Source organism: Chrysemys picta, chromosome 7 (assembly GCF_011386835.1).
Source record: "Chrysemys picta bellii isolate R12L10 chromosome 7, ASM1138683v2, whole genome shotgun sequence".
In the NCBI taxonomy this organism is placed as follows: domain Eukaryota; kingdom Metazoa; phylum Chordata; order Testudines; family Emydidae; genus Chrysemys; species Chrysemys picta.
Window position 1 is genome coordinate 38,630,867 of NC_088797.1, and position 16,811 is coordinate 38,647,677.

Sequence of the window (16,811 nt, forward strand, 5' to 3'; positions counted from 1 at the left end):
GTCCAGTACTGGCTACATCAATAAGCACTACTTAACTGAACCAGAATTAGTCAGTCAGATCTATTTAAACTGTAATTCATGTGGAACAGTGGCCTCAGTTGTAAATCTCAGTCCCTTGAGTAACTGAGACCTAATTAGAAGAATTCGGTTATCAAAGCAGTAGTTTTTGATGACCTCACTTCCTGTCTTTTCCCAACATATGACATATTTAAAAGACAATCCAAGTGTTCAAACAAGTTACGTCAAAAAATTAAAATATTCTAATTTTTCCTAAAATTCTCCTTCTTCCACACTGACAATGCATCTCTCTGGGATCTGCTATACATTTGATGCCTTGCAGCTATACTTCCTTGCACTATGATCTCATCAGTTTTCAACCATCTTTGTAAACCCAGAACTGGTTACTATTTGGATGGAAGATGCTACAGATGAAGTAGGGTTATTGATTCAGTATGTGGCACTCTTTCCACCAGCTTTGTAGTGAATTAATGCCACAGCACAATATTAGAAGGCACTATGCTGTAGAAAGATCTTGGTCACTCAGGTAATTAAGGATCTTGTGACTATTTTGGACAGAGTTTTCCATAGTTGTTAGAACATCTCACATACTTAAAGTTCAACATGTGCGCAAGTGTTTGCAGGATCGAGGCCTAATAGACGAGACTTCACTTTACAATACCAAACCTATGTTACACAGGAGGACAGACTAGATGATTTAATGGTCCCTTTCTTGCCTTAAAACCTATAAATCTATGAAATACTCCTCAACCACAATCTTTAAATTTTCTGCTGAACATTTTTGTGCCATTGGACCAATACCCATCCTTCTACCACTCTGTCAGAGTAGCCAGCAAGAAGAAACTGAGGAGGGGCCAGGTTTGCAGGGGCATATATTCAGCGCCATTAAGGCGTTACTCCAGTGGGCTCCACAGCCGACCGGATGGGAGCTGCTAAGGGCTGTGCATGCGGCGCGTACGCACATAATTGGAATGGATATGAGCAACACATCTCAAAGAACAACAGTTACAAGAAGGCGAGTAACCGTTTTTTGTTGTGTTAAATTTTATGTTAAAAGCATTGCTCCCTCGCATTGCAGAGAAGACTAAATCTACAAGATTTAAAGAAACAGTGTCAAAATGTTCACAATGTAGGGCATTAAATACTAACACAATTAAAAAAATTTTGTAACCAGCAGCAACACAGTTTTACTACTAGTCTCATAAGCAGTTTACATTACACAGTACAAAGAAGTACTGACGCTTTGTTCTCTTATTTTATATTTAGTGGTAGGTGTTTAAATTTAAGTAAGATAGTAATTTTTCCAGTTGCTATTCTTTTATTTAACTGGAAAAAATATTTAGAGCACTGCACTAATACTAAAACACAGAAAGTGATGTATTAGTAGATAATATTTGCTTTTATAATATAAATAATAACAGTCTTGATTTTGCCACCCATTATTGCATAGCAAGGTACATAATGCTCATGGTAAACCACGTACTTAGGGTTTAACTGATCGCCATATTGGGGTCGGGAAGGAAATTTCCTCCAGGGCAGATTGGCAGAGGCCTTGGAGGTTTTTCTTCTTCCTCTGCAGCGTGGGGCATGGGTCACTTGCAGATTCTCTGCACCTTGAAGTCTTTAAACCATGATTTGACTCAGACATAGGCTAGGGGTTTGTTGCAGGAGTGGGTGGGTGAGATTCTGCGGCCTGCCTTGTGCAGGAGGTCAGACTAGATGATCATATTGGTCCCTTCTGACCTTAAAGTCTATGACTCCACTACCTTTATAGGGACTGCTCGTGTATCTGGACACTGCTAAGTATAAGAGTGGTAGAATGAGGCCCATATAAACAATACCATCCCACAAGAAACCACAGCACTTTACAAACCTAAACTGATATACAGAAAAAAATCATTGTTAGTACACATGAATGCAGTTCCATTCCAGGGCTGAATTTAGGGCACAAATGAAAAACTGGGAGATATACTGCTAGAGAAATGCAGCCACGTTTAGTAAAAAATACAGCAAGGGTTTAAACAAAGAACAGCAACCCTACACAACAGTTCAGGAAAGGAAGAACAATGCCTCATACAATTGAAAATGCCTGGAGAATATAGCTGACAGAACGTAATTACCACAACAGAATTTAATCAGGTTAGCATGGAGGTTAGCACTCATACCCTTAAGAAAAGTACCATGAGATCTTTAAATGACTACAAGTGGCCATGGCCTCAGTTACATATCTCAGTGAGACAACATCTGCTGGAACACAGTGTTCTCTAATATCAGGCTGGTCCATGCCTACAGAGAGAAGAGTTCCACCCACTGAATCTCCAGTACCACTGTCTGTAGTTCTTAGGACTTCCTTAGATGTCTCCTATCTAGAAAAGTGATCCAACTGGAACCAGAGATCTAAGTGGTTCACAGCACAGTGTGGCATGGCACCAGGCCATTTTCATATGTTTTAAAAATCCCCAGTGCACCACTTATAGTGGAAGTTATTTATTAGCATAGATCTGAACCACTTCTTTAACATAATCCAAATCATTTAAAAAAAATCATTGGCTAGACCTCCATATAAGTCTCTATGGCAATGTCTTCACTGCCGAGTTAAGTTAAATTATCTGTGCTTGAGTTAGATTAACTCGAATGAGAGGTGCCACACAATGAAATAACACTGGAGTTGCAAATATTATTGGATTAGCAGCATAGCATGATTATGTTAGTGTGACTTGCACTCTATATGATTTTATGAAAATATGCTAATGAGTGTGAGTATAATGTAACCGGAATATGCTTCATGCAAAAGGTCTCTTGTAAGGTATCTTTGCAAAGCTTATAATCTACTGAATGTGGTCATCCTATTTGTATGTATGTACCATTCTTGTATCTGAAACTAGAAATATGAAATATAACTCTGAGGGCCTATTGTAATTATGCGAAGTGTGGGCCATTAATGGCGGTTTGGAATCTTGATGGCTCCCATCACCCAAAACAATTGACTGTGGATGGTTCTGTTTGCTTGCAGGCCTTCCTGTAAGTCAGGCAGGGAGGAATGAAGGCTTGGGGTCTCACAGGACATGTGACCATGTCACCTGGTACTGAAATCCATCTTAAACCTGGTGCTTTTCCATTTAGGAGGAGGGGTGGGAACCCAGAGAGGGACAAAGGATTCCCACCTTGTGCCAAGCTATATAAGGGGGTGAAACAGAACAAAGGGGGCTGCAATCATGAGAAATCCTCTAGCTACCACCTGAGCTGGAACAAGGGCTGTACCAGGGGAAAGGATTGTGCCCAGACTAGGAAGGCATCCAGTCTGTGATAAAAGCTTATTGAAACATCTCTGAGGGTGAGATTTTATCTGTATTCAGCTTTCTTACTGTATTAGGTTTAGACTTGCGTGTTTTATTTTATTTTGCTTGGTAATTCACTTTGTTCTGTCTGTTACTACTTGGAACCACTTAAATCCTACTTTTTGTATTTAATAAAATCACTTTTTACTTATCAATTAACCCAGAATATGTATTAATACCAGGGGCGGGGGGACAAACAGCTGTGCATATCTCTCTATCAGTGCTATAGAGGACGAACAATTTATGAGTTTACCCTGTATAAGCTTTAGACAGAGTAAACAGATTTATTTGGGGTTTGGACCCCATTGGGAATTGGGCATCTGAGTGTTAGAGACAGGAACACTTAAGCTGCTTTCAGTTAAGCCTGCAGTTTGTGGGACATCATTCAGACCTGGGTCTGTGTTTGTAGCCTGCACGCGTGTCTGGCACAACCAGGCAGGGTGCTGGAGTCCCAAGCTGGCAGGGAAGGCAGGGGCAGAAGTAGTCTTGGCACATCAGTTGGCAGCCTTAAGGGGGTTTCTGTGATCCAACCTGTCACAGTTAGTATCTGATGAGTTGTGGTAACTCAGGCTGTAGGCTATACCCCACAATGGACTCGCCATCTCGAATAAAAGCACCACCGCACTAGAGTTAGGGTTTTTTTTTGCATGGGCAGGAAACAAGCTAGCTCAGCACTGAAGGGAAGCACTATATCTTGTCATAAGGGTATGTCAACACAGCAAATTAAAAAAAAAATCCCATGGCAGTGAGTCTCAGAGCCTAGGTCAACTGACTCAGGCTCACGCTGCAGAGTCAAAAGTTCAAGCTTGGATTGTAGCCATGGCTCTGAAACTCGGCAAGGTGGGAGGGTCTTGGAGCCCAGGCTCATCCAGAGCCCAAATGTCTACAGTGATATTTCTAGCCCTTCAGCTTGAGCCCGAGTCAGGTGACCCGGGCTCTGCGACTCATTGCCTCAGGGATCTTTTTGTTTTTGCTGTGTAGATGTACCCTAAGAGAATACACTCCAAGCAATGCAATGGTTGTATTACTTTTAGAAGCAGTGGCCTAATTTTCAGAGGTCTGAGCCCTTATAGCTGCCATTGATTTCAACATGAGCTGTAAGGACTCAAAATTCTGAAATTCAAGCTCAATGGTATCATTAGAAACAGTGTCTCTGCAACATGCACATGGTTCTGCTGCTTCCTATGGCCACCTTATAGAGAGAATCGTGTATATCAGCACAAGATTTACAGGCTTAGCTAATTTGACTTAATTTTGTTTAACATAAATATAAATAAACACCAAAGTTGTGATTTAATAATTTTGCGCATCCTTATTTTGTTTGCATGGGTGGCTCTTTGCATTAGGGATAGAACACTTTTTTATCCTGGGTGTTTATTTCTTGTACAAAGTATTTCAGATTGGCATCTGATGTTTTACATCAGAGACCAATAGCAACAGTCAATTCTTGACTTTTTTCTCATTCTTTAATCAAGAGGCTTTAGAAACCAACACATTTGCAATATATTTGCAAGTCCCATACACAGTATTTAAATCCCCCAAGAAGAATTTGAGTATGACAAAAAAAATTTCAAGTAATGCCAACTGTACTTGGAAGCTGTGAACCTTGCAACTGTCAACACACAGTATGATGTAAACAAAAGGGGCCTTCTTTGTGATGGAGTTTCAGTTATATCATATTGTAGGTGATGACAGGCATTCTGAAATTGATTAGCACCTCTCCTGTTTGGGTACAATTAGACTTGTTTTGCAAGTGTTATGTTAAAAATGTATTTCAGAACTGAGTATGAAAGTGCTATTTGGACAGCATCCTGCATATCTAGTATTGCATGGGCTTTGTTACTAAAACTTCCAATTTCAGTTGAGTACTGCAGGCTGTAAACTCTAAGGGCCTGTTCCCATACTCCTTATGAAGGCAAAACTCCCATTATTCTTAGACCAAAATCACAGCAGGCCAAGTTCTGGCCTTGAATATGTCCAGGCAGCATCCACTGAAGATAACGGAGTTGTGCAAAAGTATACTTTATTCCGCAAAGGTTCTTTCACTGCACCACCAGTGGATCTATCTTGTGTGAAGACATACATAGAGGAGCATGCTAACTAATGTTTTACTAGAAGAGTATCAACAGTCTCCTTTGCAGTTTTTAACAGCTTGCACTAAGGACAGAAATTAGAATCTGGGATTCTCAAGCTAACTGCATGATGTTCCTTACAGGACATCCCATTATTGTAACAAAGACAACATTTGTCCAAATGAATACACCTCTACCCCGATATAACGCTGTCCTCAGGAGCCAAAAAATCATATCGTGTTATAGGTGAAACCGCGTTATATCAAACTTGCTTTGATCCACTGGAGAGCGCAGCCCTACCCCCCCCCCCCCACTCCCGGAGCACTGCTTTACCGCGTTATATCCGAATTCGTGTTATATCAGGTCGCGTTATATCGGGGTAGAGGTGTATACAATTAGATCAACTTGCGTCTCAGGAAAGTCAAAACTGTAATGTGCTTTTTAAATGGCTTGGTATCTGCAGTGTGGCTGAATTCTTCCATTGCTCCTTAAATGTAAGATGCCAATAAAGAGTCTTTTACATTTTAAAAATTGGAATGGTTTGAGGGTCTGTGAAACCCCTCCTGAGGAGTGCACCTTTTAAAATCTGTAATTCTATAAAATGCAGACATAATTCCCTTGCCTTTTATCTCAGAACAATGGAATAAATTTCATTTTAAATTATAGATTGGGCCAAACCTCCGAGCTGAACACCCTTAATGGTAGGGAAGGTTTTGAAGTTCCAATATAGATTCAGACTTCACAGCTTAAGCTCATTCCTATTTCAAATGGAGACATCAAGCCATTGTTTCTGTCACTGTCCATGGGAGCTGCAGAGGTTAAAAATTTTGTTCAACTATCGTTCATCTACTCTAAAGTTTTGGTTTATTCAAGTTACATTTTTGTTTCCAAATACAATTCTTGGTGCAATAACACATTCTTTTTATTTTTTTTTGAAAAATTTCAGATGTTTAAGGGGTTTGAAAAACTGAACGATGTTCAGTATGTCTATACTCCTTTTGATTCATCTCTCTGTGGAGTGAAACTAGAAGCTAACAACAAGAAACAATATCTCCTCACAGGTAAAAGGCAAACAAATCTTAACATATAAAATCCTTACAACCCCAACACTGTTTAATGATTTATCTAGTTGACTTTGTACCAACTATAGAATTAATACTGTAATTAGTAATTTATGGACAACAAAGTGATACTAACATGAAAATCTACAGAGTCACATACTGATAATACCACCTTGGTTTTATATATTTAGAGCTCTGCAAATCTGATATCCACTTTATATTTGCAGATACCTATATCCGCAGATGTGGATATCCATGGACCATTTTTGCGGATTGGATGCGGATACAAATTTTGTATCCGTGCAAGGCTCTCTATATATAGTACCTTTCATCTTTCAGCAGTAGATCTCATAGTGCTTTAACAAAGGAGGTCAATATCATTATGTAAATAGCTATTTCTGTTACAAAGCCTGGCCTTTTTCTAGCAGGACTCAGTCCATTATTTTGTCCTATTACTAAGTTAAACCCTAATCCTGCAAACAATTCCACACATGAGTGGTCCCAATGAATTAATTCGATTACTCACATGCCAAATGTGTTTGCAGGATAGGTCCTTAATTACTGCCAGATGTTTGTAAAATGATTTTGAATTCTAGTTTCACATAGTACTGTTTTCATGTCCCCTGTTGGCAGACCATCAGCATCTTTTGAGAAATTATATTAACATTTTTCAATCTGCATGTAACAGCACAATAATTAAGCTGAGCTGTTTAAATTGCAAGTACAACAACAGTTACTGAAAACATGTAAAATCTGACTTATTTGGAGCTACTAGTTTCAAACTTTAAAGTTTTCTCACAATGTAGACTAGGGTTTACAGTGCACTCTGCTTCACACACTTTATTTTTGTTATTTCCCCCCATATAGGCCAAATATTAAATGATGGTAAAGTTCTCATCCATTTATGCAATTACATTGAACCGTGGGATGATCTATCCTTGTCTCAAAAGAAGAGTCTTAACCAGAGGTACCAAATGGGCTGTGGCTGCAAAGTAAGTATAGAAATCAGCAATAACAGTGACTGTCTAATATGTTCAAGGCTCAATCCTTAGAGGAAACAGAATTTTTTTCTTGGTTGGAACTGCAAAAATACTGTCTTATGTACAATACATTTGATAAATTATTTGATTTCCACATAACTACTTATTTCAAGATCAGTACAGACATTGTAGGTAAACTTTCATACGCTGAAAAAGCGTGAAGCAAATGAGAAATGTCATTCTAATGGAAATTTTGACGAGTACACTGAATTAACTTCACATTTCACATTTAGATTACTACCTGCTACATGGTGCCCTGCTCAATCACTACACCAAACGAGTGTCTCTGGACAGACTGGCTGATAGAAAGGAAGCTGTATGGGCACCAGGCCAAGCATTATGCCTGTATCAAGCGAAGTGATGGCACTTGCAGCTGGTACCGAGGTGGCCCCCCGCCAGAGAAAGTGTTTACTGACATCAGCGAACCTTAAAATGATCACTTCCTAAAAAGCCTGGGAGGCTAATTCCATCAAACGTTGCACGCTCACAGCTTTGAACAGCCAACATCTTATGTATCTGTTGCTTAGAAACAAAAACAAATTGTGCTTACAAGTAAAGTACAGAGTTTGTGGAATTGGCACCCAGGCAAGAAGAAGAACAAATCTCTTGGAGGTAGCTTATAAAGTTCTGCTTTGTATACAGGGGCTTTAGTTGAGAATGGTCCTCTGTGTTCTCAGAGGCATAACAACTTTCCTTTTTACCAATATGAATGTAGAAGAACAAAAGAATGATCAGATTTTTGCCCCCTACTCCAGTTACCTAGCAGATTAAGAAAACCCTGTGTTTCAGTCCAAAACAGTCTTTCTGATACGTGAAGAATGTTTTATACAACTTTTTTTTTTCTGTATGGAAGCCTTCTGATAAAAATAATAATTATTGTAAAGTGTATATGTAAAGTATTATAACAATGTGCTGTAAAAAAAGATTCAAAGATTCATGTTTTCTTCATATTTGTTGAAACAAGTTAAACATTTTTGTGATTAAAAACTTGGGTTTTTTTGTATGTTACTTAAATGTTCTATTTCTTACATGTGTATTGTAACATTGTTTAGTAATTAGGTTAAATATATATCTTTGATAATCACAAATGCCTATCCAATTCATTGATCCAATGGATTGGCACATACTGTAAAGAGAAAAGTTCTAATGCTTAGGTATTACACCAACAGAAAAATTATGACAATATGCACCCGTAGACTAGTTAGATTTACAGGAAAAGTAAAGCATGAACATTGTCAGTGTAGCAATGGCACCCGGTAAAGCCTCTGTACACGTAAAGCCTCACTACTGCCCCATTTCTAGCCTGAGATTGACTTCAAATAAATTTTGGGGGATTTCTTAATGATTTTTAATTCTTCAGATTTCAATACAAAATTACCATTTTTTGGGTAGTCATTTGCACTTTGTGACAATGAATTTCGCAGCTTGGAAAAAGTACCAGAAAAGTGTTATCTTTTTGGAGGTTGGGGAGGGGGGGGCAAGATTTTAACAGTTGAAAACACAATACTGAGCATGCATACATTTCCATATGTTTCTAAGTTTAAAGAGGCAAATTAATAAGGGATGGCAAACTTCAAATGTTTGGCACCAAAGTTGAGAATAATTATCCACATCTATCTGAACCTCTGGGTTTGAGAAACTGAGTAGGAATCCTCATGAGATAAAGAGACTGTTCTGACATTTCCAATATCTCCTGAATATTGCCAGGTCAGAACCACCTCAAAAATACTCTGCTCCTTGTTGTGTTTCTGAATTTCACCATGTAGAGTCCAGATGTGGCTAGAATTAATGCAAAGGGAGCTGCCATATGAGAACTGAGAACAATAGTTAGATTTAATGACTCTGAATCTCAAAAATAGTTCAGGTTTGAATACACCCATCTATTATTTGATATGAATGGATTCAGTAGCTTTGGAAATTACTGAATGATACATCATGATACAGTAATGGAGTAAATGGTCTTTGGAATTGTTATAGTTTATGGGGTTAAGAATACTACTTTCTGAATAGTGTCTATACTTATTTCAGAGTGGTAGGCGTGTTAGTCTGTATCAGCAAAAACAACGAGGAGTCCTTGTGGCACCTTAGAGACTAGCTAATTTATTTGGAAATAAGCTTATGCCCAAATAAATGTGCTAGTCTCTAAGGTGCTACAAGGACGCCTCATTGTTTTTGTCTATACTTAGTTTGCCATGCAGCTCTAAGACCACAATCCTACAAAAACTTATGCACATGCTTAAATTTATGCTCATCAGTAGTTCCATTCAACTCAATGGAAGGTGCACACATGTCTATTACATTGGGCAAACAATGCATACTTGTATAACTCTGTGTTGTCATGACACTCTGTAGTTTATTGTCTCCGTTGATGCCCCTACGGCATCAATATATATTTTTACAATTGTGTAAATCCGTGTTTACACAATAGACAATAACAAGTTTGAAGATGCTTCTGTAATAGCATGACAAATAATATATTTAAATATTTTCTGGCTAAGGATTTACATATTTATGCAACACATCAAGTTGGGGGGGGTATCTGTCTTGTTGGCTCTCATATATTGGTACTTGCATGAAAATCATCATCTCTTTTTGGGATGACTGTGGAAAAAAATGAAACCATAAAATAACTAAAACAATCCAACCCTAACAAGCAAAAATACCTAGGTTAGAAACCTCTAACATCATATGTAGTCACATAAAAGGAAGACTATTTAGCAATAAGGCTGAAAAATTTAATTTAGCACCACACGTGGCACCTGAGATTTACATCCAAAAAATGAATAATCCTACATGCCAGTACCATTGACACTGCACTTTCTTAGGAGCAAAAGGTGGGATAAGATCAGAGCTTCTGCCTTGCATCTGAATTTGCTTATACTTGTCGCTTTACAATAAAATAGAAAGTAGTGTTGGGTAGTTATTGCAGTACAGAGAACATTTTGTCCTTAATCTATATAAAATGTATTAAATATTAATGGGCTGTAATAATTCAAGAAAAGAATTAGTAGTCAATAGACCAGGACACAGTAGTCAATAAAGCCTCTGGGGACAGAAAGCTTTATTTCTTGGAAGAGTAGGTCACCAGTACTACTTAATAATCAACATTTCACCCTGTATTTTATTTTAGACCAACTATGCTGTTTTAATTTATGGTAATGTATTAAAATACCATTAATTTCTTCTGATAAACATAAAACCCAGCCAGTATTCTGCTCTAAAAATGCAGTTTGCAAAAACTAATTTTATCCATAGATTTTTTTATTATGATTATTTATAAAAATTATATGCTGTGAAAGCTACGCTTTTTCCAAAAACAAAAATGAACTGCAGATAAATTTTTTGTTAGTGTGATTTACTGCTAGTGCAGTGCATATATCTGAATATACTCTATAGGTATATGTAGTTAACTAGAACTCACTGCCTTCTGTCATACCAAAACAACTCCTAGATGAAGCTGCAATAGTTTTATGATCATACACATTTTCTATCCAACACCTGGCTAATTTAGTCTACAGTACATGTACAGTGGGATATTTGTTTTCAAATTAATTTTATTGTAATGGTGTATTTTGAACAGCACTATGTAGTAAATGGATATTTTCTGCTTTGTAACTTGATTATTGTACTTCTGTTTATATTTTAAAATTATAAAGTAAGCAGGCCTTAAACTCAATGAACATAACACACATTGCCTTCTTTCATCCTAAATTGTAAGTTTTTTCTTCAATATTTATATATGATTTATATTTCAAGCAAAACTCTTAAGTATGAATTTTAGTATATATAAATATAAGTTTTCTATATTCAGTCTATCAAACATTTTACAATTGATTTGCCATAAACTATCCAACATAAGGTGTTTCAAAACTAGTGTCTGTTGAGTCTGATTTCTGTTTGAACTTAAATCTAACTAGATTTTCCATTGTGGAGAACAGAGAATCTGTCTTTCTAATAACAAGGGGAGGTTGAGCTTTAAAAGGATACTTCCAAATGAGTACTTATTTTACAGTATAGACAAGGACTGTAGGGGAAAAAAATCATCTACAGTAAAGCTTTCAACGTGTATTTTCATATTAAGATTTTCACTGTATTAGCATTCATGTATTACAACCAACAATCTATTTTTAAAAGAGAATGTCCGCTTTCCAGTTCCTAAAACTTCAGTGTGTGTGTGTGTTTGTGTTACATTGAAGGTCAAGGATGAAATACAGCTTGCTATATCATTTGGTCTTGATTTGAATGTAACCCATCTGACTCATATTCACAGTTGGAAAAACGTAAGAGAAGGGAGGCTGTGCAAGTAAAAAAATGAAAAAAAAGCAAAGGTTATTACTGAAATCATTTAGTTATGAATAGCTAAATACTGTCTTCCTGTTCTTAAAATCATTCCAATTAAATGTTAGCAATGTGTCCTACAAATAAGCCTGAACAGGGCACTTTTTTCATGGGAAAATGTAAGGAGGCAGAAATGTAGTGAAAAAAGAAAACTAATTCCTGAAAGGAAAGCTGCAAACACGTGACCCAAGCTATGATGAGTTCAGAAAGCACCATTTTGTAAGGTTTCAATCACTTTTTTTTAGTAAAATGTCCCTGTTCCAAAAAGCTTTCCATTAAAGCAGCTCCCAAGCTTGCATCAGAGAATGCTATCTTTGTTTACTTACCTTTTATTGCCTTTGGAAAAACAGTACAAGAGGGCCAGGCACAAATGATCACTAGAGTATGAAATAAGCAAAAGAAATAGAAGCATAACACTACATCAAGCCTGCTGAGTTCAAAATCTCCTATTCTCAGAGCTTTGGAATACCGTCTTATCCCAAGATACACAGTTTTAAATTGGAGAAAACAAGTTCTAGTTTATGCCAGGGGGAGAAACGGGTCCAGGATGTACAGGAAGAGAAGAAAAATGCCTTCTTTAAAAATCAGAAATTATCTGTATAGGTAAAAGCAATCTCAAACCAAGCTGGATATTAATAACATTTAAATAAACATTCATTACCCCGATATGGCTTCAGCTCATCTACTGAGAAAACAACCCCCACTGGATCATCTTACATCTCTCCACAGAAATTCCAATAAAAGCTATCTAGCATATTTTTTCTGAGCCACAGAGTTTCCAAAATTTCCTCCAGAGGGAAAAACAAACAAACAAATCTACATCTAACTTTCCTCAGTCACTGTAGCACATTTGAAATATACATGACAATCCAATACAGAGACAAAGAAGAGTTGTCTTCAAAATAATATTCATTATACAGGAAATTGTCAACACTCCACAAACTCAGTCAAGCCTTTTGCAATCAGAAGTTCAACAAAAGGCAAAAAAATAACCTCCTTGCTCAATCACTAACTATTACTGTATAGGATCCAAATAGGTAAGAGGACAAGAAACAACTCTCAAATGCATCTTGCAATATGTTAACAATCCCATCATCTGTCAAACAATATTTTATGCACTCACAAATAAATACACATTAATAGCTTTCCAAATTTTCATTTCAACTTCAGGATCTGAATTCAGTCTATGCTTTAAGATAGCAGCCAGCAGTGGAACTTAGGGAGATGGTGGTCTTTCTGCAGGGCATTATATGCGAGGTACAAGCAGATTAACTGGAACCTCAACCAATTCTTGTGACTGAGCAATGGGATATTTTATTCTCAATGTTTGTAATTTCTAATTAGCAGATGTACAAGCAAAATTAGGCTTTTTATAGGCTAGCAAAATAATTAAAAGAGCACAAATGAGTCACATGAAGGTCAATACTGACAAGCTTTGTTCTTGGCCATCTTCAGTACTCTTAACAAAATGTACAGTATCTAGCACGTGAAAAGGTATACTATGATTTGAAAAGGTGTGATTCTTATTCTCTGTCTATAATGAATTAATACCCAAAACAAAGGACGCTTGTTCATTTCTCATGTTTCACTTTTTAAAAATTGGAGAAATTAGAAAGTTTTGGACCTTGCTACCAAATGCATCTACACTCGTGTCAGGGAAAGTCCTACCTATTCTCAAAAGATCCTTGGGGGTTTGGACTGCTTGAGATTCACTGCTCTCGATCTGTAACTTTCTTCCTGGAGAGCTCCTGTTCACCTTTCACATCAAATATGTGGCTATTATTGAAGCGCCTCTCACTTAAAGTTGCACATGAGGTAGGAGAAAGGATGGGAGTGCTAACCTAATAGTCCATAACAGCCAGGATTCTCCATGAGGCAGCCATAAAAAGGAACAGGGATTTTGCCTCCCTCACAAAAGCTGAGAAGACAGAGTAGAATAATAGGAAGTGATCAGAGAAGGAGATGGGGGACTGTGGATGAAACTGTAATCAACTGAAGTCAGTGGGAGTTTTGCCATTGATTTTAATAGAGTCAGGCAGGATTTTATCCAGAGTAATGTAGTGTCAAGTGGAGCTACACAGCAATCATGGTTCAATAACCTATCATCGACTGCTGATTGCTAATGTTCAAATCAAGGCATTACAGCAGTACATGGTACGTTTGAGTCATGATGATGCAACATTACACAACAGATACTGAAAGGTAAAGTTGGGGCTTTGTGCTGAAACTGCTTTGCACCTCATTGCTACTTCGATCCATGGCAAATGGCTCTCCAGCTCTGCAGGGTTGAATGCCTCTCCTCTAGACAAATATAGCTAGGGAAGAATCTACATTTAGAAACAATAATAAAAGAAAAATTAAAAGAAGGCTGCAAGATAAGACACTAAGCGTGTGCCAGTCACGCGGTTCCTGCAGGGTCTAAATATGGGTGGAGGACCATCTCTTGCAGGTTTGTTAGCAGGTTGAATATTCTACATAAACCTGAATCTCCAGAAAAACAATCACCTCTATTTACTCTCAGCACTTAGGTCCTCCCTCTGTGTTTACCTTTTGATATCTTCAGAAAGGACCAAGGTTATCCCATAGCCCACCCAGAGAACTCCAGGGAACAGGTGTCACCTTTGAACCTCCACTGGTCTTCGGAGGACGTTGGATGGATAGTCCTGACTCCTTCAGTGTCTTATTAAATGAGCTGCCGTGTAAAGCCTCCACCTCACCCGCTCCATATTGTAGCTGAGGCCTGGCCTGATATGAGTAATTAACACATGGAGGAAGGTCTGATTTTGTGGAAGAGAGAATTAGGGAAGGGAATAAATCATCAGGTTGAAAACAGAATGTCTGTGCTAAATAAGACAAGTAAACAGATCAGCAGGCTAAGAAGACAGAATGTCTGAGCCAACTAAGATAAGAAGGAGAATACGCAGGGAACTATTTACTATGAACTAGATAACAAGGGACAAAAGAAATTAGGAATGTAGAGATGAGATAAAGAAGAAGTCAAAGCAAGGACAGTGTGGGCGCAGTGGATGTTGCACAGGGATTGGTTCCTGAAAAGTATCCAAGCCAATCTAAAAATGTGTGATGCAATGTATAGTAAATGCAATGAGATGTGTAATGTACATAAAGGGAGAAGGTTTGTGTGTAACTTTGAATCTGTGATGTACCCTGCATCAATCCCCCCTGCGTCTGAGTCCAATCAACTCAGCACAGCAGTGCTGTATGCCAAACAAAGACACCTGAGTGACAAAGGCGGGAGTCGAACTGAGTTCTTAGGAAGCTGAATGGAAAGAGGTCTCAGAGGGAATCCCAACATATATGTGGGTCTTCATATGGAGGCAGAAAGCATCTGCTCCCCTCCCTCATAAAAGGGAGGGAGTGAAACTCACCTGCTCCTGCTGCCAGCTGACTGTGAACTGAGCTGCCTGCAGAGCTACCCCAAAATTCCTGGTGAGTTATCAAGGGAACTCCCAATGTTACCTAGCAACCATGCACTAGGGATTATGACATTTGTCCTCCTTAATGTGGTTGCTTAGCTATTGAGACTACTGAGTTGGGATTATGGGGCCTCAGCAGCTTGTTTAACCGATAGGAAGTTGGCATTAGGATCAGCTGGTGCCATGTGGCATGTGTGGCTGACTAGAAACCTTCAACCCCCAGAAATTCATGGATTAAGAGAAGTAGTAGCCCTTACTTGGCGATTCCTCAAAGACGATGCTCGAGGAAGCAGCCACATTGGGCCTCTGAAAGACCCCAGATCCATTGGAGAATTGCATCAAGAGGTATGAAGTATGTGGGGGCCCTGGGTGAGGTGCGAGCATTTGTTGAGTGAGCAGAAAATCTGGGAATTGTGAACAGCATCAGCTCAGGTGCAGGAAGATAAGAGTTACTGAAACAACCCTGATTTTAGATGGGTTTGCGGTTCCATGCAAATGTTTCACACGGCCTTACTCACCACCAATAAGATAATAAGTATTCTGGGATGCATCACACAGGACTAGACTGGCAACACTTCCATGAAATATTCCCTGCACTTTAGCAATTTATATTCTTTCGTTTGTTAGAACCAGTTTGCTTATCTCAAAGGCTTTCAATTATCACAAAGATGCTTTGAAGAGGTTACCCAGTATTATGCCACTGGACATTTCCAAAAGGACATTTGAAAAAAATCGACAGTGAATGAATGAATCATGGGTGATTATAGCTCCAGTTCTATCCATACAGTAATTGGCTTTTAATGTTACTATTTGCACCTACCATTTCCTTGTGATTTGGGTAGAATGTTTGTTCAATTAGAGGGAACTTCTCCACACCCAGAGTTTTAGAGATGGATACCAGCTGGGCAAACTATAAAAGAAAACAAAGAAAATAACAATGCTGAAGGACAAAAACCAAATTCTGCTGATATGACCTCCAAATTGTCATTCTGCATCTTAATTTTTACATTTCAAAAACTCAAGATCAAACACATATATATATGTTATGTTCCTTTAAATTCAGCCAGATTGTGGTTCTTTCTATATTCTAATGAAGTGCATATATAACAGCTAATCATTCCATAGCATATATACAGATAACATACATTAGGCTAATGGCTTTAGATATCTTATACTTGATGTATCTTAAGTGTATTTTGTGATAACATAATTATATAAGAAATGTTACATTTCTGTAGCACCTTCCATCTCAAAATCTTGAAGTACTTCACAATTATCAAGTAAGCCTCTCAGAACCTTTGTGAATTTAACAGGTCTTTTTGAAAGAAGGGGAAACAGCGAGAGGCGCTAAGTGATTTCCCAAGATTACACAGGAAGTCAGTAGGAGAGCAAAGAATAACATTTTAATTTCCTAGCTCCGTGTCCTGTGTCTTGATCACAAGACCATCCTTTCAATATCTTTAGTCAAGAAAGATCCCAATTATTTAACAGAATATGTGTTATGTGCGAT

General features: G+C 38.0%; 2 protein-coding genes across 5 annotated transcripts in view; one reads left to right on the top strand and one right to left on the bottom strand.

The window, feature by feature from the left end:
• Positions 1-11,399, top strand: part of TIMP4 (TIMP metallopeptidase inhibitor 4) — an 83,287-nt gene extending 71,888 nt beyond the window's left edge. For both annotated transcript variants that reach the window (XM_065553110.1, XM_005309067.5), the window contains exons 3-5: positions 6,375-6,489; positions 7,357-7,481; positions 7,763-11,399. In XM_065553110.1, coding sequence (XP_065409182.1) covers positions 6,375-6,489; positions 7,357-7,481; positions 7,763-7,960 — 438 coding nt within the window. In that variant the 3' untranslated portion in view covers positions 7,961-11,399. The remainder of the gene's footprint in view (positions 1-6,374; positions 6,490-7,356; positions 7,482-7,762) is intronic.
• The window catches only part of SYN2 (synapsin II), a 468,511-nt gene that overhangs the window by 135,557 nt on the left and 316,143 nt on the right, over positions 1-16,811 (bottom strand). For all 3 annotated transcript variants that reach the window (XM_042849573.2, XM_005309068.5, XM_042849574.2), the window contains one exon: positions 16,122-16,211. In XM_042849573.2, coding sequence (XP_042705507.2) covers positions 16,122-16,211 — 90 coding nt within the window. The remainder of the gene's footprint in view (positions 1-16,121; positions 16,212-16,811) is intronic.